Consider the following 23,164-nt stretch of genomic DNA (forward strand, 5'->3'; position numbering starts at 1 on the left):
AAACCAGGCCTCTCTTTTTCTATCTGGGATTAAAACGTTGGGAGTTTCTTACAGTAGGAAACAGGCTGTCCTCAGTTAGACTTCCAGGGATTCCTCCCAGTGGGCAGGGATGGGGCAGAGCCGGGAGTCGGGCTCCCTCTCCAGGACACGGCTCGAGGCCAAGGATGGCGACTGATCGGTCCAGCCACAGCTCCCACGCTGCCTCAGGCGACAATCCTGGCTGTCACACAGGTAGGACACAACTCACTGCAGGATCCTGGCTGGCCTGGCATGGGCCACTCTCCCAGCCACAGCCAACCTGGCCAGGCTGCCTGCAGGGAGAAAGGGAAGGTCCAATGGGAAAAGCTGAGCTTTGGGAAGTGACCCAGGACAAAGTCAGCTCACAGTCATTTTAAAGTCCCTTTAAAGCCAGCAGTGAGGTTTCCCACCTAAAGAGGCCCGTGTGAGCAGGGGTTGTGGAGAGCACAGCGGGGGATTCATGGGACACATGTGAGAGACAGATATCTGAAACCCTACCCTGTCTGTGAAGTCAATTTAGTATGTTTTCAATTTTATATAATTTCCCAGCACAGCCGCCCGCTGAGGATGTCATCCTCTGGCTCTGGGTAAAACAGCCCTGAAAGTGGTCCAAGATATGATACAGTTCCATAAATACTGATGATAATATCTGCAGTCATGCCAGAGACCACAGAAACTGAAACATTAACGTGCCATTCATTCCCCAGCATTATTTAATCTTCGCTATCAAGCATGCTGGATGTGATACGGGCGCCAGGGCTCTCCATGCACAATCCTGCCCCTATCCCACACTGCTCCGGTGCCTTCCTGAGCTCTGTCCTGATGGTATTTAAGGATCTTGCACATCTGACCCAGATCTGCTTCACAGCAGCTCTGCCTGGCCTCTGTAGACCTACAAATCTTGTTCCTTTGTCCGTATATGAGTCTTGCCCAGACCACCTGGACAGAGCAGAGCATCATTTTGGCTGAGCTTAGGGCCTCCCACTGTACATTGTGTGATGCATCTGGGTTCTTGTCTAAGCCCTGAAAATCCACAGCAGAGCTCAGACAGGCCTCGTACACCTCTGGATGTGCAACTGTGGTGGCACCTGGGACCTCATACAACCCCAGGTGTGGGACAGCAACAGCACCTGACAGAGCTCTGGGAAGGAGATGCTGACAGCACCCACCATCTGTTACTGCCCCAGGTTTGTGATGGTGACAGTGGCCAGTACCTGGTGCAGCCCCAGTGTGTGACAATGATGGCATCTGGTATCTAACACAGCTCTGAGCAGACAATGGTGACAGCACCCAGCACTTGGCATAGCCAGGTGTGTGATGGTGACAGTACCTGACACCTTGTACCACCCGGGTGTGCGACGGTCACAGCACCTGGCACAGCCCAGGGCATGGTGATGGTCCCTGGTATCTAATCAGCTCTGAGCAGACCATAACGACAGCACCCAGCACTCTGTACAGCCCCGGTGGCAGCAGCAGCCGGTGTGTGACGATGACAACACTCGAAGCCCAGGGCCAGCGGAGCTGGGAGCGCTGCCGTGACCAGCGCCCTGTGCCCCGGTCCCGGCCGAGCATCCCGGGCGGGGCTGCAGTGCCGCCTCCCGGCCCGTGCCCCGGTCCCGGCCGAGCATCCCGGGCGGGGCTGCAGTGCCGCCTCCCGGCCCGTGCCCCGGTCCCGGCCGAGCATCCCGGGCGGGGCTGCAGTGCCGCCTCCCGGCCCGTGCCCCGGTCCCGGCCGAGCATCCCGGGCGGGGCTGCAGTGCCGCCTCCCGGCCCGCCGCGGAGCGAGAGGCGGCCCTGGCCGCTCCGCCCGCCCCGCTCCGCCCCGGAAGGCTCGGAGCGCCCGCCCGGCGCCGCCGCGATGCTGCAGCTGCGGGACGCGGACGAGTCCGGCCCGGCCGGGGGCCCCGGCAGCCCCGGCAGCCCCGGGGCCGCCACGCTGGTGCCGGCGGAGGCCGGGCCGCCCTTCGAAGCGGCCGTGCCGCCGGCCCGGCAGACGCTGCGGCCGCTCAGTGTCCGCACCGCGGGCCGCGCCGGCCGCCTGCGCCAGTACTTCGTGTTCCGGGTGCGCGCCGGGAGGGGCGCGGGGGCGGCCGCGGGCCCGGGCCGCACGGCCTGACCTCTGCCTTCTCCCCCCGCAGCCCGGCACCATCGAGCAGGCGGTGAGCGAGATCCGCGTGGTCGTGCTGCCCGCCGAGGACGGGGAGGTGCAGAGCGTGTGGCTGCTCACCGAGTGAGTTCCGCGGTGGGATGGGACGGGACGGGCGAGGGGAGAGGGGAGAGGAGAGGCAGCGCAGCCTCGGCCCCGCGGGGTGGGTCCGGAGCCGCACATCCCACAGCGCTCTTTTCTGTTAAACCTGGTGAATACTGACGCGCGCACAAGGCCCGGAATGGCCCAGGCTGGCTGCAGACATCATTATTACATTATTTCTTTATAACCCAGCCCTCCAGATCCAGACAAACGCTCTCCAGTTAAGCCCTTACGAAATCCAGTCCCACAGAGAACCCACTCCTGCGGTAAAGCGCGAGCATAGCTGTAACAAAGTGCCCCAAAGCCCCGTGTGTGCAGCAGGGCACAGACCCTCAGCCCTGCACTGGCCCTGCCAGTGCAAAGCAAAAAAAAAAAAAAAACCAAACAGAAAATACCATCACTAAGACTTCATATTTGTTCTCCTCAGCAACTCTTCTGTCTGCCAAGCTCTTGTGTTTCTAGCCAGGAGTCAAAACCACTCAGTCATGTTCTTTCCCCAGAATCGATCACTGGAACAATGAGAAGGAGCGCCTTGTCCTCATCACGGACTGGTCCCTCCTGGTCTGCAAGTACAACTTCATCAGCCTGCAGTGCCAGCATGTGACCAGGATTGCCCTCAGCGCCGTGGACACCATCTCTGTGGGGGAGTTTGAGTTCCCACCCAAATCTCTGAACAAGTAAGCAGCCACAGGCACATGTAAGTCTTGCAGAGTTATTGGGAACAGATTGAGCTGTGAGCCTGCCCACTGGAGTGGTCTGAGAATTCTTCCTTGTTCTTGCTTAACTTTGCAAACAATTACTGAAGCAGCTTTAGCTGCTGGTTTGCTGTGGTAGTGAGTAGTTGCAGTAACAGCAAGTTGCTCAAGGCCTTTCAAGATAAGATGAATAGATTTGGGAGCAGAAACTCATCACTATTACATAATGCAGTAATTAGTGGTAACACCACCTTAGCATGAGTAGAAAGCTGAGTGGCAGGTCCCCTGTACACAGGGGCTGTCGCAGGCTGTGAAGGATGACCAGGGTGTCCCAGGTGCTTCACCTTCTTGCTCTCAGTTCATAAGAATGGCCTTTTGCATATTTCAGGGCTGACTTATTGCATTTCTTACCTATAGTAAAATTTACCATGATTTGTATTTCAAGATAGCTTCTAGTTTCAGGCAGGTCTTTTTCAGACAGAACATTTTTAGTTAACCTTGCTCAAAGACTGGGGAGTTTTACCCTGTTCATTCCGCACTGTCAGGAGGGAAGGTGTCGGGATCCGAATCCAGTGGGACAAGCAAAGCCGGGCCTCCTTCATCAACAGGTGGAACCCCTGGTCCACCAACATACCCTATGTGACCTTCACTGAGCACCCCATGGCAGATGCTGACGAGAAGATCTCGTCCCTGTGCCGGGTAAGGAACGGCCTCTGCTGCTTCAGGCAGCGCACTGAGCTCGTAGGGTGGACACAACTTGGATTATTTTTAAGCAATACATCAGTTAATCAAACAAAATCAGTTACATGAGAGATAGAACTTAGAGCTGGGAGCTCCATCTTCCCAGTCTCCACTGCATTTTGACTTGCAGGGGGGTGCCACTGTCCACTTTTGCCAGACACCCATAACTGGCTGAAACACAGAGGAAGCCAAAACTTCCAAAGGAGCAGAGTCCTGTAAAACCCAAAACCAAATGGATCTTGGGCTGTTTCTGCTCCTACTTACCTGACAGGCTGATGAACTTTTCATCTAGGACTGCCAGCTAATTAACTGATGGTTTAATTGCTCACTGAAAACCTTCACCAAGGTGGTTCTCTGTTCTTTTTGTAATAGGTGCTTCCCTCTGAAGGTTTGCCTAAAATTAGAACACTATCAAGTGTAACACATCAGTGATCAGGGCAGAACCACAGTCAGAAATAAAAACCTGGTCACTGATAAATCTTTACAGTGTTTAAATCACACATCAACAGTGTCCTGCGTGAAATTAACTGAATCATTGAGGTTAAATATCAGACTGTGACTATCACAGCCCATAGAGCCCTGACAGCTACAGCTTTAATGCCAATCCTTCACCATTCCCTAGCAGCAGCTGCTTGTCTTAACAGTCATTGTAAAACAATGCAAAAACAAGGTGATTTCTTCCAGCTGGAGAACTTTCAAACGCAGCTGATCCAGGCTGTGAAGAAAGCCCACAAGGAGGGCCCAGTGCCAGGAAGTTCTAACGGGGTGTTGGTGCTGGAGCGGCCCATCCTCATCGAGACCTACCTGGGGCTGATGTCCTTCATCAACAACGAGGCCAAGCTGGGCTACTCCATGACAAGAGGCAAAATTGGATTTTAAACCCCCTTGCGTGTCATCTGTTCAAGGGCAAGTGAGTTTCCCTGGGGAGATGGTGCTGAGGGCAGAGCACGTGATAAAGCAAAGTTGCCAGGGGAAGGGAAGGAAAGGGGGATGTTGTGTGACAGTTCCCAGGTTGTTTGGGGAATGCACAGGTTGGATTTGAAGCAGACACAGGGTGGTGTCAGTCTTGTATTTTGTACCTGATTTGCAGCCCTCGCTGGTCCTTATGCAGGGTGAATGAGCCATGCAGTGTTCTGTGTCCCAGTGCCTCCTCTCCCCAGTCCATGAAGTGCCACTGGCATCTGCTGAAATTCCCAGTGCACAGCAGAACCTTTGTGCCACGACCCTGCTGTATCCCCGTGTGCAGTGTCAAATCCTGTCGTGTGCTTGGGACTGCTTTGTGTTCTTAAGAGGAATTGCTGTTCCCATCACCATGATCTCAGTGCTCTGACTAATGCCTGTTAGGAATTTTCAAAGCTGTCAGTCAGTCTTTAACAGTATTCGCTGGCTTTTGCTAAAGCTGCGCTGTTCCACCTGCTCAGTGGTGGTTTGTGAACTCAATGTGCATTTCTGAGCTTCTTGTAAAAATTCCTCTAAGAACTTACTGGAACTTCTTCTCTACTTCTGTTTCTTTGCTGCAGCCACAGAATAAAGACTGTTGTCAGAGAACGTTGCCAAAAAGCCTGACAAGCACATTTGCCTTCAAAGCTGTTCTTTGTAGAACTGAAAACGAATTCTATTTTGGTTAGATTGATACTCTTAGCCATTTTTCTTAAATCTACTCTAGTTTGGGCCAGGATGTTTTAATGGAGACAGAGAAAACTTTCAGCACTGTGTGTCAGCCTTGGTTCATACATTCCTGAACCTCTCATCCAGGGATGAAATTCAGAAGCAGCCCAAGAGATTACAGCTGTAATTGCTCAGGAGGTGACTCTAACAAGCTTTTTCCTTGTGCATGACCTTCTCTCCATGCCCTTTCATCAGAGCATTTATCTGCTGGATGAACACTGTGCTGCAGTGATGGGGTTTTTTGACCTTAATGTAGGCGAGTGTTGGTGAAACTCCTGTTGCAGTCTGTCCTGACTCCAGTTTTCCAAGCTTCTCCATACATTTTCTAAGTTACCTGTTCAATTTTCGTTAACCTTGCAGTAAAGTTAAATTTCAACTCTTACTTGGTATTTGTTCTTCTTTTTCTGGAGACTGAGGCTGTGAAATTAGGTAGCAAAAGAAAAAACATCCAGTAAATTCCTAAACAAGAGGCTCCCTCTTTGGAAGGATACAGGGAAAAACAAGGAAGGATATCAAAGTGCTCCTTCCCTGCCAAACCATCCACTCATATTTGGCACTAGAGTTGGGACAAAAACTCCCATTTCAGTTACCTGGAATTCAGCATCTTAAAGTGTCAATTGTGATCCCTCTGGCAAAGATTCCATATAATAAATTCATGGTGGCCCAGGCACAGTTACTGTCACCCAAAATTATTTGCAAGTAACAGTTTCCTTGTGCTGGGATAAATCACTACATCATCACATCACTGATCACACTGAAACAGACTTTCAAGTGCAGAGGTGCAGGTTTATAGTTTGTAACTATCAAAATATTTATTGGAAATAGAAAATTTAAATAGCTATACATTATATACACAAAGAGCTACAGTCTTAGAAAATAAGGGTTCAGAGTTGAAAAAGAGATGTTCAACTCCATCAATACTCAGGTTCTCTTGCAATAGACACTCATCCCCTACATTTCACTTGCTACATCACTTCATTCAAATGCAGTCACAATATTTCACACACTGAGCTTGGAGCTCCTTCAAATAAATAACTTATAAATACAAACACTTCAGACTGGGCAACAGGTTTTGACTCCTTTCCTCTTTCTTCCTCAGACTTGCGAGCATTTTTAATGCATTTTAGTTCTTTTATTTTACCTCTTCTCTTTCCAAGTAACACACACAGAAGTGGTCCTTACTCAGGAGCAGCATGGAGTCCCCACTGGAATGCCAGGAGAGAGACATGATCTGGAAGTCACCTGCAGGAAGAGATCAGTGTGTCAGCCAGGAGCTGGCAGCCCATCCTCCTGCTGGAGGAAAAGGCAGCTGGAATCAACCACACCAATCCCTGCTGGCCCTGTGCTGTCCTTGAGACATTTCCTGTGTCTCACTATGAAATCCTCTTCTCCAGAGGGTGAAAACACCCATTTTTAAGCAGCTCCAAGAACACACCCCCGAGCTGTTTCCAGGATTAACACTCAGATCAATTTATAAAGGGAACAATATTTTGTCACTGAGGCTGTGGCAGCTGCTGCTCACCTTCCCCAGGCACCTGCACGACGATGCAGCCAGCTGGGGACCACAGGTACACTCTGCTGCTGCCAGTGCACACAGCCAGGCGGGGCTGGCACGGGTCCCACTGGAAATACTGGATGGTGCACAGCTGCTCCAGCACCACTGACAGCTTCAGCTTCCTGATGTCCCAGATCCACACGGCGTTGGGAATGTTATCTGCAGAGGAAGCAGCAATAGTGAGAGCTGGAGGATAAAAGGATCACACTTGGTTTTTCTAAATGTACAGAAACAAATAAATTCATATGACACAAACGCTTAGGTACACCCCGCTTGAGTTTTGCCAAGCAGAACCTTCAGGAACTATTCAGCCTTGGAAATATTGAAAAAAAAAAAAAAAAAAAAAAAAAGAAGTGATCTAGTTCATCTTCCAGTCCTTCCCTGGCTTTTGTCACATTAGTCTGTCTGATGGGTTTTGCACCTGACCCAGAGCTTTGGCATCCAGGCACAAACAGCTCCTCAGGGCCAAAGGGAAAAATGGAACATTATTCCATGACTTTCACTGTTCAGGAAGCCAGAATTCCTCCTGCTATAGGCTGTGCAGAGTTCTGCCTTTTAAGAGACCCAGGCTGTAAGTGGGAAGATGTGTTTCATTTTCAATACAGTGAACTCACACAAACTTGAAGAAACATAAAACCCCACTAACTACATTAACTACAGAGCCAAGGCTGATTTCATGCCCTGATCAGCAGTTCTGGCAGTTCACAACAGTTAGCACATACTGGAAGACAGGCTGGCATTCCTCTGTAGTATTCATATCTCACAACAGCGCTGATTTTACAGGGCCATGACTCTTTTTATAGTGCAAAGGATCATTTCTGCTAAGGAAACCCCCCACATGGTTTCCCCTCTAAGGCAGGGCAGTCGGAACCTACCATTTTTGGTTGCCAGGAAACAGTTATCTGCACTGAAGGCCAACATCCCAACTCCCACTTTGGGATTTGCCCTGTCAGCAACTGGTTTGATGTACTGTAGAGAAACTGGCACCTGGGAAATGTCATCTGGAACAGGAAATAAAAGTATTTCACTAAGTGAGCCTGGATGGACGATGCATTTACATCCAACTGTTAAAACCCCTCATCTCTGAAGTGACAGGACCACATTTTACTCTTCTCCAAGATGTTCCAATCAAAATTTCAATTGCTTTATGATATCACATCTTCACACAGCCACCCTACTACTACTATTCCTGCCCTCCTACAGAAAAGGAAAAAGGCTGGAGATTCAGGCAAGACTGAGATTAAATCAGGAAAAAGAGGAGAGATTAAGTTTTCTACTACCTTTTAAGTAATATTTCAAACACTGTTTACCAAAGGTGATTTACAGTGCCATAAAGACTGAGACTGATTTTTACTGCCCTAGAGAACATCCAGAGGATCTGATCCACCATCCAAGGGGCAGAGTTCACCTACAATGTTTATTTAAAGACTTCCCAAGGCAAACTCAAGTGTCTGGTTTGAGTAAACTTTGGCTTACATTTACTCTGTGTGCTGAAGAGAGAACTAGCCAATGCTCTTGTTGGAGGGAAAGAAAGTCTCTCTCTGTCAACAGTTGGGGATTTCTCCACTTCTTTATACACAATCTACAAAGAAACAAGTGAGAGCTCTACAGAAGGGCCTTGGAGAGTTTGAACACGGGCTGTTACCAAATACCCACATCCCACTGTCTCATTTGCACGTTTAGTACATCTCAGCATCCCCTGGTTCATCAACAGAGGAAAGGGGTTCAGCAGGCAGATCTGGAATCCAGTATTCCCAGTGAATCGTGGGCCATCTGGAACCACGATCAGAAAAAACACTGCAAAAAACAGGTCTGAGGGATTGCACCTCGTTCATTATTTTTGACAGCAATTTAAATTATCCCCATTACAGTGGGAACAGCAATCTAATTTTTGCAACCAAAAATCTTTAATCTGATTCTATCACCAACAAAGTGCAGTGCTGCAGAAGGAAAATAGCAAAAATATTTTAGTGTGCCTGCAACATATTCCCAAACACAAGCACCAGGATAAAACACAGCAACTGCAATTCGTGTCTGTGTAGTGGAGATTAACAGAGCTATTTCCATTTGTTTTCCATGACATATTTTACACCTAACTGGAAGTTAAGGCATTTTTCAGCCGTGAGAAGCTTTGCTGAGGTGCTTTAATGGCTTGTGCCTTGCTTCTGGTTAAGAGGCAGAGTCATGTGAATATTGCAGGCTTACAATCCACACACAAACTCTTCCAGGAGGTCTGTTCAGTCTCTCTGCAGTGCAAACAGCACCACACACTGTTCCTGTTACCTCCAGGGATGAGATCAGCTTGGGATTTTGGGAACAGCAGCTCTGCACCTGCTGCCAACAGCCCAGAATCTGTCAGACCTTGCAGGTACAGGTATAAAGGATAAAAATCAATGCTGACAGATGTTCCAGGAAATGCCCATCAGGTGAGCTGGATGAGCCAGTCCACACAGGATGAAAAATCTGAACACAATCCAGTTCCAGCACTGTTTTAAGTTAGGAATTGTATAAAGCTGAAACAAATCTCTCCTGTTCAGTTTTCCAGTTTGCCACGAGCTGCACACCCAAATCTGTAATGCAGCCACCAAAATATACTGGCATGTGACAGGAGCATCTGAGAATCTATTACTGCTCAAGAGAGACTATCATAGACACATATTCCATCAAATTTGAAAGGATTCCCACTTTTTTGTTACATTCCCAGGTTGCCATGTAATTTCCCAAGCCCTAGCGGGGAAAAAAGCAAAGTCTCCAGAATGAAAGGGATTCATCAGCATCTTTCAGACACAAACAGCAGCACCCAAGCTCTGCTAAGGACTCCATGGCTTTGGGACCCACACTCACAGTCTTTTTGTTGGAAATGGTTGCTGGATGGTCAAGCTCAGTGATCTTCTTCCACGTCACGTGGTTCAGGATACGCACCTGGCTCAGGAAGCACGGCAAGGGGAGACTGTTAGGGCAAAGTCCTCCAAATGCCTTCGATAAAAGAGGCAGGGAAACACGTCTCACCTTCTCATCAAAGCTGCCAATGGCCAGGAACTGGCTGCTGGGACTCCAGGCGATGGATTTGACGCCCAGGGGCCACTCGTAGGCGCGGTAAGAAGAGAGCAGCCGCCCATCGAGGGAGTACAGCAGGACCTTGTACTGAGACACAGATAAAATCCAGCAATGCTGCTAAAAACCACAGGCAGGCAAATCATCCCTGCCAAACTCTGCCTGTTTAACATGCAGCAAGTTAAATACAAAGGTACAAATGGTCTCTTATCTGAGTTAAGAGGCTTCGTTGCTCTCTTTTTGGATGAGTACTTTCATTAACTGTAAAAATCACTGTGAAGTGCAATGTCAGTAAAGCCGTAGAAGACTTACATTCTTCCAGTATTACTCTTCCACTACTCTTTCATTATTTCAATAGCAGATTCTGCTATGTTTACAATTTTTTTGCAAGATGAATGAGAAATAATTTGCTGTCATTGAAGGTTTACAGAACAGCAACATCCACTTGCAAGGACGCCCATCCCAATACAAGTGTAATGTTTAACAAAAAGCTGGACTCACACCCTTTTATGTTCAAAGGAAATATTTTAAACATTAATTATTTTAGTCTCTGCTTTATATGTGATGGCCAAAGACCAGCTTGAACCTTCAAGAAAATAATCTGCTTTTCCTCCTACCTCTAGGCACGTGTCCCATGCTGCCAGCACACAGCCATTGGGAGCCCACTCAATCCCAAACAGATCCTGGGTTTCAGTGTCAAAATGCTGCCCACAAAAGAGAAACCACAAAACCATTAGAAATATGTCAACAAATCCTGTTTCATTTAAGCTGACAGAATACTCAGTTTCGACCTTTCAAGGGCTACCACAAACACAAAAGATCTTTGGGTATGCCAGAGAAGCAACAAAAATATTTCCTCCTGTAATTCATGCTGCATCCAGTGGATCTTTGATCCCCTCTACAGAAAAGCTGAAAGTTTCTGTATCTTCAAATGAACAGCATTTCATAAGAAAATTAAATTAGTTACACTGAATCAGTCAAAAATGCAGGAAGCCTAATTCCTTGTCTTAAAACCCAGTACAGGATCACATAATCCCAGAATAGTCTGAGCTGGAAGGGACCTTACAACTCAACTCATCCTATGGGCAGGGACACCTTCCACTACCCCAGGTTGCTCCAAGCTCCATCCAACCTGGCCTTGGACATTTCCAGGGATGGGGCAGCCACAGCTTCCACTACAAGGTTCAGTAGAGAAGAGCTCAAGAACGTGACAGTGGTACTTCCCAAATTTTCTCTGACCTTCTGGTGAGGCTCAGAATTCCCAAATTAGAGGTGACACAACATGCAGACAAGTTCTTCATGAGGTCTCACAGCTCAGATCCAGCCCATGGCAAATGCCACCCTCTATGGACTGATCCCACATGTGAACAGTTTATATCACATCCCAGGTGCCAAGCACTTGCTCTCACTGTTCCTAGTGGAGTAGTGTGCAATATGTGCAGGTAACCACAGCAGAGTGGGAGGAGAGGCAGAGCTTACCCTGAGGAGCTGCCAGTTGTTGCACACAAAGATGCTGATGAAATCCTTGCAGTCGCGTCGCTCCGCCACGGCCATGTAGCGCCCGTCCTTGGTGAAAGCCACCCCTGCCACAGCACAGAGTCATTAAAACTGGCTTAAATAGAAACCAGACAACGAGGCAGAAGAGCTGATGAGGCTTCAACGAGGAACTGTTCCTCCCAATTCAAAGCAGAAATAAAAGAGGAGATAGAATCTCTTCGCAGAAGGTCACATTAATCAAGGCAAAGCACGGTGTTACTGATTCACTGTGTCAGCAATTTTTAAGCTTGGAATGTACAATTTCTCAGGATGCAGTGCTCCAGCATTCTTCAAAACATATCTAACCACTGACAGTTGTTATATAAACCCAACAGATTCCAAATAAACACTTCATTTAGCCTGGCTAAATGGATCAGTTATGCAACCATCAGGTCTCCACCAACTCCCAGCATTGCTCCCCGTCCTCTTGGATTTTACATGGAATACATAATTGTCTTTGTCGTCTCTGGGATACAAGCCTTGGGCAGGAAACTGCTCACTACAGCCATGTGCTCTGACAGCCCTGACACAAGCTTCCCTTTCCAGCCTTTCCACATGCAGAAAATGACAAAAGTCGCTTTGGATTAATGTTTTTCATCGCGAGCACGTCCAGCATAATTTAATGTCTAAAAGGATCCTTCACTCAGAGGCAAACACAACACATATGCACATGTGAAGAGCAGGCACATGGATCAGCTGGAATCCTTCACTCAGACACCACAACCTGGCTGCAGGTGCTGCTTAGAAGGGATGGGATCAGACCCTGTGCCCAAACATGGAAATTAAATTCCCCAAATTAAAGTCATTTTCCCTTTCTGCCACATTAAAGGACCATCCCCAGGTAGGTGTGTCACACTTACCTTGCTGGCATGCTTTGGGGTACTTGATGTAAGACACAGACTTGGTGCACAAGGACCACACCGTGATTCTCAGCTGGCACAGAGACAGGGAGCAGTTTTGGTTATTTTTGTAGATTTAAAAGAAAAAAATTAATAGGAAAACATCAACCCAATTCAGCAACAGCAAGTGGATTAATGAACCTTCTGTGATTAATTAATTCTGCAGCTATTTTTAATAACACAACGTCCTGGGAAGCAACTATGAGGAATTCTTTCCTAATTTTGGGCTGTTAGCAGTGAATTTACCCCAAGCTTACATGAGTACTCTAGACAGTGATACAAAATGCACACCACTGATATGGAGAAAACTTCTTCACAAATACTGAAGTTCCTGCCATTAGCACAAATGTCTTCCCAATCTTTTGCCCAGAGTCACTTTGCAACTGGAAAAACAGATTCATCACACAATCTGGAGGAGAGATGGGGATTTTCTGTCTTTATGAATGGATGACAAATTTCAGCCCCTACAGAACATTGTATCCCTTGGGAAAAGGCTACCAAGTGTAAACACTGAGCTGTATTTTACAACACTTAGAAACCCTCAGCTTTGATGGTTGATTCATGTTTTTCTCTTCCCTTCTCAGGCACACACAAGGAGGCACCCTTACAGAATGACTGAAAAATTCAGACACCCAAAACCTGCTATGCAAAGCAAGGCTTTACACTGGTGTTTGGGGGATTTCTGGAGAACTGTGCCTCCACAAGCACCAAGATCTGGAGAGGACAGGCAGCTGCAGACCCAGCCTCCCCACAGCTCCCCAAGGTCACAGCTGCACTCCAGGCTCTGCTTTGCCATCTGCACATTACCCAATTAAAAACAAATACTCCCTCTCCCGTAGCAACGGCAGCCCCAGACACATGGGCATTCACCAGGATGGCACGTGAACCTTCGCATTTGGAGCTGGAGCAAGGAATGTTTCCAGGGTCAGGTTTGTAACTTGTGTTTTCCTGCACCAAGGAAGAGCTACAGGTAGGAGTTTTTGCAGTGAAGCACCTCCATCACTAAGGTGCCTTTCCCTGAACCGTTGAACACCAAAATTCATTCTGATCCATTATTTCCTCCTCCCACATCCCACGCAGTCCAGCAGCATCCCAGCAGCTTTGGGAGGAAGGTTCTCCTACAGCTTTTTGTAGGTCTGTCCTTGACACACCTTTTTCTTCCCTGAAGTACCTGGCACTGTTCACTGGTGACAAAGGATCCTGAGGGAGCAGCCTATGGATCTGCTTCACTGGTAACACTGCAGGCTCTGTGTTGCAACAGAAGTTGGAGGTTTTTCCCTTGCTGACATGATCAGTTTTAGTAGGAAGCACAATTCAAAGTATTCAGGGCTCAAACCTAGTTTCAGAATCCAAATAAACACTGCCTCTGCATCAGAGCCCCATAGAATCCCAAACAGTCCCTTCTGCCTTACAAGTCAGACAAACTTCAGAAATTTGAAGAAATAACACAGAAATCTTTTTCCATAGAATCACAGAATGATTTGGGCTGGAAGGGACCTTAAAGCTCATCTTGTCCCAGCCCTGCCATGGACACAGACACCTTCCAATAGACCAAGTTGCTCCAAGCCCTGTCCAACCTCACAGGGAAGGATTTCTTCCCAGTATCTCACCTAACCCTGCCCACTGTCAGTGTCAAGACATTCCCCCTTGTCCTGTCACTCCAAGCCCTTGGAAATAGTCTCTCTCCATCTTTGCTGTAAGTTCCCTTCAGGCACTGGAAGGCCAACGAGGTCACCCCAAAGCTTCTCCTCTCCAGGCTGGACAATCCCAACTTTCCCAGCCTTTCTTCACAGCAGAGCTGCTCCATCCCTCTGATCATCCTGGGGCATCCTCTGGACTCTTTCCAGGAGCTCCAGGTCCTTCCTATGCTGGGACCCCAGGGATGGAGGCAGCTCTGCAGGTGGGGTCTCACCTGGGCAGGGCAGAGAGGCAGAACAAATTCTGCCCCTCTAAGTTCAGCAGCTCCTGGAGGAATCCGCAAGATGAACATGAATCAACTTTTATCCCTGGGGCCGCTCACTTCCGGCCACCCAAATCCAGCATTGTCAGTCTGCTCCTCAAGCAAGATTTACTTTAAAAATACCAACACAATGCCTCCACACATTCTTCTGCAGCAACTGCAGCACTGAAATGCTGCTGAGGACTATTAATTGCAGCCCTAAATGCACTGGCTGCCTTGCCTCCCCTAAGCAAAACACACAGTACACATTCTCCAGCCACTTAATACAAGCTTAGCAGCTGCAGGCTTCAAATGCTGAGAGCTGGATCATCATTTTTTCCTGACAAAGGCATCTGAATGCTGCTACTCGGCCTCATGAACAGCTCCCCTGGCCTGCTGGGCATCAAACACACTGCCATCCTGGACCACACTGGCTGCTCCAAGCCTCAGGAGGCAACACCTTGCTGCTCATATTGAGCTCAAGAGCACAGGAATCTCTGGAGATGGGACACAGCACAACTCGTGCTGAGTTCTCACTGTCACCCCTGCCTTGCCTGAGGCTCAGCCAAAGAAAAGGCAAGGCCACCTCTGTTTCAAAATATTTCTGCATCCATCTCTGCTCCATCCATCAGAGAGGAACAGAATCATTTAGGATGGAAAAGCCCTCAAAGACCACTGAGTCCAGCTATTTCCACTGAGTCCCAGCACTGCCAAGGCCCCCATTAGACCATGTCCCCAAGTGCCACATCTAAATGTCTTCTAAATTCCTCAAGGGAGGTTGACTCCACCCCTCCCTTGAGGGGCCTGTCCCTATGCTTGACAACCCTTTCCACGAAGAAATTTGTCCTAATATCCAACTTAAACCTCCATTTGCTGTAAAAACAGCAGCTTCTTCAAAAGGGTCAAGCTTTGTGACTCCTCAAGGAAGATAAGAATGATTTTCCTGTTCTGGATGTTTCAGTGCCATCATACCCTGATACTGCTGAGGGGGCACTGCCCTGCCCTCTGTGCCCCAAAACATGGACAACAAACTGTCCCAGTGCCTCTGCAGCACTGGGGAGAGCCCACAGAGCACAGCCAGCACATGTTTCATGGCACAGTCACACACACAAATACACCTGCAAAAACCCAGACTAAACCAGATGCCTCTAAGTGTCTGATAAGCAAAACTCCATCTATCAGCCACAACATGCCTTTAACATCTAATAAGGTCACAGAATCACAGCATAGTTTGGGCTGGAAGGGACCTTAAAGATCATCTTTCAAATCCTCTATTCACAGATTTACTGAGGTTGCAAAAGACCACCAGGATCATCGAGTCCAATCCAACCTGTGCCTGACCCCCACATTGTCACCCAGCCCAGAGCACCAAGTGCCACCTCCAGGGACAGGGACTCCACCACCTCCCTGGGCAGTGCCTTCCAATGCCTGACCACCTTTTCATGAAGAAATTCCTCCTGATGTCCAACCTGACCCTCCCCTGGCAGAGCTTGAGGCTGTGTCCTCTCATCCTGTCATTTTCTGCCTGTTCAACTCCACTCTGTCCCCTGCCAGGGCTGCAGGCTCAGAGGGAAGCACACAGATACATCCTGTAATTCTATTGCAGCTTCTCACCCAACTCACACAACTTGATGGTTTGGCCTAGTGCTAGGAACGTTCAAAACCAAGTAATTTTGCTTCCTGAAAGTAGGATCCTTTTCTGTTGTTCCATTTGTGCCCACCCAGACATTCCTACAGAGAAACTCACATTATGTGCTTAATGTATGGATTTCCCATCCCCTTCCCTTAACATTGTGTTTACAACTGAATTGTGACAGAAAGGGAAAACCTTCATATTCCAACCTGGAACATTCTGCAATCTCATTTAAGTTGCCAACATAAATGAGATGAAGAAGATTAGAAGGATTATGTCACAGCTTGCAGACAGGATCAGGAGCAACAGAAACACCAAACAGAGAGGGCAAGAAAAGAAACCAAACACTTCAAAAATTACAGGAAATTTCCATTGCTGCTCATTGCCTTTCTCAGGGAATTCATGGAGAAGGAACAATTATTTTTATAGAAGGAGAACACCCATGGTCAGTTAAGTCTGCAGCAAGCCTTTCTCCACTGCTCATTTTGGGGGATACTTTCACTTCAGCATAGATGACTCAACTGAGTGGAGTTTGTCAAACTCAAATCCTCACGATAATGGTGTCTGAGAAGTTTTCAGCTGTTGTTTTGCAGTGGAAAAACAAACCAAAAGCAGAAGCATTTTTAAAATAGCCTAAAAACAGCTGAGAAATAAAAAGTATTTAGATGGTAACGTGATAAACAGTCTCCAGCACTAGGCCCAGGACCACAGCCCAATGTTGACAGCTCCAGGCAGGTGTAGGACTGGTGATTTTCAGCAGACAAAAACACACTTTTAAACAACCTACAGCTCAAATGACTGTCAACTCTTGTCCCAGACTTGACTGGGTCACTCTGCCCCCTTACATAGCAGTGTCTGTCAGCACCGGATTTCAGAAGATTATTCGGAGTACATTCCTCGCCAGGAAGCATTTTTCAGCCACGCACAGTTACTAAGGATTAGCTGGGATACACACAGAAACACACACTTTTCCCTGCTGCTGGAGTTCCAGAGAAGCTCCTTAAGGCTTAAGGACCTGACATGGAATGAGACAAAGTACAAAGTATGTAGTTTATAAGCACAGCTCTTCAGAGAAACACTCCAGAACGTCTTCACGCTATTTATCCCAAAACACAAGTGTCATGAAGAAGCAGAGAATCACAGAATCCCAGGATGGCTTGGGCTAGAAGGGACCTTAAAGCTCATTTTATCCCACCCCCTGCCATGGGCAGGGACACCTTCCACTGTCCCAGGTTGCTCCAAGCCCTGCCCAACCTGGCTTTGGGCACTTTCAGAAATGTGAAGAGGATCCATTTGCTTTCCTTCAGACCCTACACCTGCAGCTGTTGGTTAAGCTGTACCTGTGCCTGTAAACTCTGGTGGAACGATGGCACTGGAAGGAGTCACATGGGGTTCAACACCTTCCACAAGTCACTGATAATGTGGAACTCCCTCACAGAGTAGGGGAGGAACACTGACCACAAAGAAACCCTAAAAATCAGCTGATGAAGTGTCAGAGGATGGTGCCAGACTACTTTCTTAGCTGTCAGTGACAGGGCAAGGAGTAATGGCCATAAACTATAACAACAAGTTCCACCTCATCATGAGGAAGAATTTCTTTCCATGGAAGGTGGCAGAGCACTGGAACATCTTCCCAGGGAGGGCATGGAATCTTCCTCTCTGGAGACATTCCAAACCCACCTGGATGCTTTCCTGTGTCACCTGCTCCAGGTGACCCTGCCTTGGCAGGGGGTTGGACTGGATGATCTCCAGAGGGGACTTCCAACCCCAACTATTCTAAGATGATTTTTCTGAGGCATTGGTAAGTACAGATGGCTAGAAAGAAATTAGCACAACCATAACCTTTAAAAAACTCAGGGAATAAGTTCTTTGTGAGCTCTCAGTGGAGTTCACACATGGACCTGAGGAACAAGAACCAGTGGTTACTTGGTGCTGTTTGGAAGTGACCAAAGCCCAGCTGAGCTGGCTGACAGGGAACCCCCAAACCTTCTAGGCAATCTCTGGATTTGATAACACACTGATATTAAATATCCTGAGCACTGCCCACATCCATCCCCCCAGACTGTGGATTTAGCAGGGAGGGAGTAAACACAGCTCCAACCACGGCCTGGCCCCGGCAGCTGTCTGACAACAGCTAATTTAGCAACCTGTTTACAGCTGGAAAGGAAACTTATCCCAACACAGATGCCAACTTGGCAAAGGCTTAATGAAATCCTCTAAGGTCAAACCAAGTTCTGTTGGGAGGCAATAAATCCTCGCTGTTCCACCCCCACACACACGTGCCACGAGATCCTCTCTGGGAGCCTCACACAGCCCCAGCCTGCAGTTCTGCCTGACCAGCAGGGATGGCTGCACTGCCTCCAGGCTGGAATTCTGGGTTTGGTTTTAATTTTTATTGCTGCTTTTAGGGCAATTCACACCTGGGAAAACCAAGGCCTAAACTTACCACTCCTATTTAGAGGGATGGGGGAGTGGGTTTGTACACACACAGCAGAGTCCACAGCCATATCCCACTAACACTGGGATTTGCCCAGGAAAAGGGGGAACCTTGCACTGCAGCATGTGAATTCTGTGCTAACCAGTGTTATGGCACAAGATCCTGTCACCTAAAACCCTTCCAGAGGTTTGGAAAGAGTAAACACAAGTGTCTCACATGCTGTTCTTGGCTATTTTCTGACCCATCACTGTTGTACTGAATAACAGGAATCATCAGCTCTAATCCAAAAGGTGGAAGAGTCAGAATCCACAAGGCTTCCAACAAACCAACCAGCCACAAACCAATCTAGATTCCACATTAGCAGCATTCCCCAATATGGGTCTTAATAAGCATTAAAGGTGTTATAATTTTATTTTTTTTAAGTGGCTCCACCAGCAGTCTGGCTCCGGTGTGTCAAATCAAACAGCTGGGAAAATATTTCCAGGATATGGATCTAAATCTCATCTCATAGGTCAATAATCATAACCCTGTAAGTTTTAATTTAAAAATCACTCTGAAACATTAATGGTTTGGGGGTTTTTTAACTAGAAATCCTGAGCTTTTCTCACTGTGCAAGCAACATATTGTATTTTTAAGACTGCTTAGATGAATGCCATCGAAATCAAAAACATCAGGATATGTTCTGAAACACAATTTTATATTGAAATTTAAGCATCCATTTTCTATCTTACCACCACAAGTAAGAGGACAAAACGTGAGTGGAATAACAAACACCTAACCTGGAATTAACCTGAGTTACACACAGGAGCACAGAGCTACTCTCCACCACCGCTGCAGCTTTAAGGGCTTTGGGTTATTTTAGGAGGCAAAGGGCAGACAGCAAACATCTGACCCGAGGGGAGCAGCCCTGCCTCTGACACTCACATGGAACTCGGTGGTGTTGAGGATGTGACGCCCGTCCGGACTCCAGCATGAGGCCACCAATCCCGCGGAGCCCTCGTCGATCTTACAGTGCCACTCCGGCTGCTCCAGGGACCAGACCTGGGGCAGGGAGCAACCAGACAGGGCAGGAAGCATCAGCTAAGCCTAACTTCTCAGGAGGATTCTCTGCAGCTGGCAACAGGCTCCTGCATCCCACCTCAGGGAGTTCAGCAACACCCAACCACCCGCAGCCATGAAGGACTGGCGCTGGATCCCGCTGCAAAAGTGAGTCCCGCACCTCTGTGTGATCATGGAAATGGCAAATGATGTGGAGTTGGTTTTTTGGGGGTTTTTTTCCTATGACAAATATTCTGGATATCCAACATTTAAACAGGTTTAGTCTGTTTAAAAACCTCGCATGTTATTTATTTCCTATTAGAGTAAGAAACTGGTAAGATAATCTCCAATTCGGATCTGTTTTGCTAGATATTTTTATGCTAAATATTCCTTTTCAAACTAAGATGTTTGCCGTGGCTTTCAAAATCCTGGCATGCTGGGCTATCCTCAAACTGTGTTATCAATAACATCAGGTGCTTCAGCAAAGCCTCAGACTAGTGCTGGCTGTTAAGCTCTCACTCACATCACACCCAAACCTCAGCAGGAAACACATTCTGTCCTGCTTTCATCCTCACCTGGACAATGCCCCTCTTGTACATGGCACACAGGATGAACAGGGAGTCCGAGGACCACTCGATGTACTGGATCTGATCCAGGCAGGTGTAGAGCTGCAGGATCTGCAGGGAGCTCGCGTCCCGAACCACCAAACGGTGCTGCATGCACGAGGCCTGGAGGGGACAGGGACAGGGCTGAGCTGGGGCTGCATCCTGGATGGAGCACTGGGGCTGCCCCTGCCAGGCTCGTTGTGATGCCAGGTTTAGTTCACAGAGGGTCAATGTTGTGTTTAAAAACAAATAAAAATCCTCCCTGTGGATGGTGAGCCATGGCACAGGTTGTCCAGGGATGCTGTGGCTGCCCCATCCCTGGCAGTGTCCAAGGTCAGGTTGGATGGGGCTTGGGGCAATTTGGGGTAGTGGAAGGTGTCCCTGCCCATGGCAGGAGCTTTGAACTGGATGAGCTTTAAAGCTCTTTGCACTCCAAACCAGTCTAGGATTCTGTAATTCTATTCTATATTGCACTGAGCTCCACTGTAAACTACAGTGAGAACTAAGCCAAGGAAAAGGGGTTATTTAATTACTAATTAATAATTAAATAGTGGCCAATCAGTAATTAATATAAATCAAAATATTACTATTATTTATAGTAATAAATAGAATCCTCGTTGATTCCATCACTGCTGAGAAAGTAACTTCAGTTTTTAAAAAATGACTTTGTGTCTTATTCTATGATTTTATTTCACAGAATCCCAGAATGGTTTGGTCTGGGAGGCACCTTAAGGTGCATCCAGTCCCACCCTCTCCCATGGGCAGGGACACCTTCCACTGTCCCAGGCTGCTCCAAGCCCCAGTGTCCAACCTGGCCTTGGACACTGCCTGGGATGGGGCAGCCACAGCTTCTCTGGGCACCTGTGCCAGGGCCTCAGGACCCTCGCAAAGAATAATTCCTTCCCAATATCCCATCTAACCCTACTCTTTGGCAGTTTGAAGCTGTTCTCCCTTGCCCTGCCTCTCCAAACCGTTGTAAAACGCCCCCCCCCCAATCTTTCCTGTGGGCTCCCTTCAGGTACTACTTCATTTAAAGCACTAATTCATCTGACCGATTAAGGTTAATTTAACTTAACTCAGGTCTCCGGTATTGACTCTAACTGCCTCAAAGCCTCTCGGCAGCAGCCTCTGAGCTCAGGCCCGCAGGCTCCGGGGCTCCAGCGCTGCCCGCTCCGTGTCCGCCCTCAGCCCGGCCCGGCCCGGGGGAGCCCCGCGCCGCGGCCGCTCGGGGGCCCTGCCAACCGCCCCTTCCCGGGCCGCGCGGCCTCGCTGACCGCGGCCGGCACTCACCAGGCATTTTCCGTCGGGGGAGAAGCGGCCCAGGAGCCCCGAGAGCTTGAAGAGCTCCGAGAAGTTCATGGCGGGCGCGGAGCCGCCGGGATTCGAACCCGCCGCGCTCCGCCCGCCCCGCTGCTCTCGGCCGGGGCCCGGCGGAAGGGGCGGGGCCTCGCGGGCCAGGCCGCCGCGGGGCACGCCGGGAGTTGTGGTCCCCGCCCCCGCCCGGCAGGGGGCGCCCGGCGGCGGGAAGCGCGCGGGAAGGCGCCGCGTGAGGCCGCATTGGTATGCAAATGAGCTGCTAATGAGCCAGGTAATGACGCGGTTAATGAGCTGAGGGGCACGTTCCCCCTCCTTTCCCTACCCTCAGGGAACCCTCCCTGATTTGGCGCCTTTCCACGGGTAGCATCCCGCGCCGGGCCAGCCCCGGCTAATTAATCAGCCCTTCTGGCTAATTAATCAACCCTTCGGGCTAATCACTACTGCCGGCTAATTACCGACAGTAACGGGAGCACAGGTGGGATGTCCCGCCAGATTTCCTGGAGAGAAGAACTAACAATTGCAGTAGAGATAGCCCAGCAAAACGGATGCGAACTGACTGGAATCAATCAATCAATCAATCAATCGATCAGTTAGTCAATACAGGCACACGAGGGGAGGGGCAGATCCCAGAGAACCCCACTCAGGGGGCATATTGCTTTGGGAATCATCCCCCTCCCGGTGCAGCCGGCTGGCAGGGAGCAGAAGAGCCAAGGGGGAACGAGGAGGGTGACAGGGATGTCTGTGTTCCCAAAACACAGTGTCTCCAAAACTCTCTGGTCCCTGCATCCTCTGCATCCCTTCCCTGCTGAACAGCCAGCGGGATGCACAACTGCCTCCCTTTGTCCCCACGGTCTGTACCCCCGGAATTTTGGGTGGCTCCCATCCCAATGACAGCACGGCCAGGGGGGGACCCCGCTCCCTCTTTGGGGGCCACAATCACCATCACTTAAAGAAAAAACCGCAAGATCAGAGTTTTTGCTTTCATTACGGATTACTTGAGTTCGAAAAACTGTTTCCAGCCCCACCGATGTATTTTTTTGGGGCGGGGGGTGAATACATCGATTTTCTGTCCCCCCAACAAAGGGACAGACGTGACAGCTGCTCTGCCATCACCATCGGCCCCCGGTGTGATGGGGGGTACATGAGAACACGGGGTGTCTGGTGGTCCCCCAGTGGGGACAGGGGACCTCAACACCGGCAGTGATTGCCCAAGGAACAGCAGTGCTCGCTGCCTGCTCGGTGACCCAGGGCAAGTAACCAGCGACACGGGAGTTTTAGGGAAGTGTCAGTGTGACAAGGTGTCTGTGAGTCCATAATAACCTTGCGGGTGATGGTTTTTGATCAGAAACATTCAGTTTTCACCCACTGCTCCTCTCCGTGTGCCAGTCGCTGTTCCCGGGGGAAGCAGCGCGGGGAATCCCGGAGCCCTTCCCGATCCCCCAGTCTGTCCCGGCCGCCCCAGGAGAGTTGATCTGGTCACTTGGCTAAATACAAGCAAAAAACCTGCTCAGTCCACCCATCTGATGAGCGGGAGAAGCTCCTTGATCCTAAGTGTCCTTTGCTGGATGCCCCATCCCTGGAACTATCCAAGGCCAGGTTGAACAAGGTTTGCAACAAGCTGGGACAGTGAAAAATGTCCCTGCCCACGGCAGGGATGGAACGAGACGATCTTTAAGCTCCCCCTCGACCCAAACCATTCCCTGATTCTGGGACTGATTACAGCCCAGCGATGCTGTCGGGGGGCCGCCACTGTCACAGCCCCCACAGCCAACTTGTCCCGG

The 23,164-nt window shown here is 49.1% G+C and overlaps 2 protein-coding genes across 2 annotated transcripts; one reads left to right on the plus strand and one right to left on the minus strand.

Moving 5' to 3' along the window:
- Positions 1 to 1,847: 1,847 nt before the first annotated feature.
- TPRG1L (tumor protein p63 regulated 1 like) lies at positions 1,848 to 5,752 on the plus strand. Its single transcript, XM_066334223.1, has 5 exons — positions 1,848 to 2,080; positions 2,157 to 2,248; positions 2,767 to 2,943; positions 3,507 to 3,660; positions 4,387 to 5,752. Exons 1-5 carry the CDS (start codon positions 1,877 to 1,879, stop codon positions 4,579 to 4,581), a joined length of 822 nt encoding a protein of 273 aa, XP_066190320.1. The 5' UTR covers positions 1,848 to 1,876; the 3' UTR covers positions 4,582 to 5,752.
- Positions 5,753 to 6,156: 404 nt separating this feature from the next.
- On the minus strand, positions 6,157 to 21,680 carry WRAP73 (WD repeat containing, antisense to TP73). Its single transcript, XM_066334222.1, has 12 exons — positions 21,357 to 21,680; positions 20,037 to 20,189; positions 19,348 to 19,464; positions 12,376 to 12,448; positions 11,459 to 11,562; positions 10,597 to 10,683; positions 9,935 to 10,069; positions 9,770 to 9,847; positions 8,402 to 8,507; positions 7,801 to 7,926; positions 6,893 to 7,084; positions 6,157 to 6,612 (listed from the first exon to the last, which is right to left on the minus strand). Exons 1-12 carry the CDS (start codon positions 21,423 to 21,425, stop codon positions 6,503 to 6,505), a joined length of 1,350 nt encoding a protein of 449 aa, XP_066190319.1. The 5' UTR covers positions 21,426 to 21,680; the 3' UTR covers positions 6,157 to 6,502.
- Positions 21,681 to 23,164: the final 1,484 nt, after the last annotated feature.

Source organism: Sylvia atricapilla, chromosome 22 (genome assembly GCF_009819655.1).
Source record: "Sylvia atricapilla isolate bSylAtr1 chromosome 22, bSylAtr1.pri, whole genome shotgun sequence".
Classification (NCBI taxonomy): Eukaryota; Metazoa; Chordata; class Aves; order Passeriformes; family Sylviidae; genus Sylvia; species Sylvia atricapilla.

Excerpts from the sequence above, each read along its gene's own strand:
- TPRG1L (XM_066334223.1), top strand. The coding sequence starts at position 1,877 with ATGCTGCAGCTGCGGGACGCGGACGAGTCCGGCCCGGCCGGGGGCCCC. Across the intron at positions 2,249-2,766 it reads AGCGTGTGGCTGCTCACCGA|AATCGATCACTGGAACAATG; the intron begins GTGAGTTCCGCG and ends TTCTTTCCCCAG. Across the intron at positions 3,661-4,386 it reads AGATCTCGTCCCTGTGCCGG|CTGGAGAACTTTCAAACGCA; the intron begins GTAAGGAACGGC and ends GATTTCTTCCAG.
- WRAP73 (XM_066334222.1), bottom strand. The coding sequence starts at position 21,425 with ATGAACTTCTCGGAGCTCTTCAAGCTCTCGGGGCTCCTGGGCCGCTTC. Across the intron at positions 10,684-11,458 it reads ACAACTGGCAGCTCCTCAGG|CATTTTGACACTGAAACCCA; the intron begins GTAAGCTCTGCC and ends TTTTGTGGGCAG. Across the intron at positions 9,848-9,934 it reads TTGGCAGCTTTGATGAGAAG|GTGCGTATCCTGAACCACGT; the intron begins GTGAGACGTGTT and ends TTCCTGAGCCAG.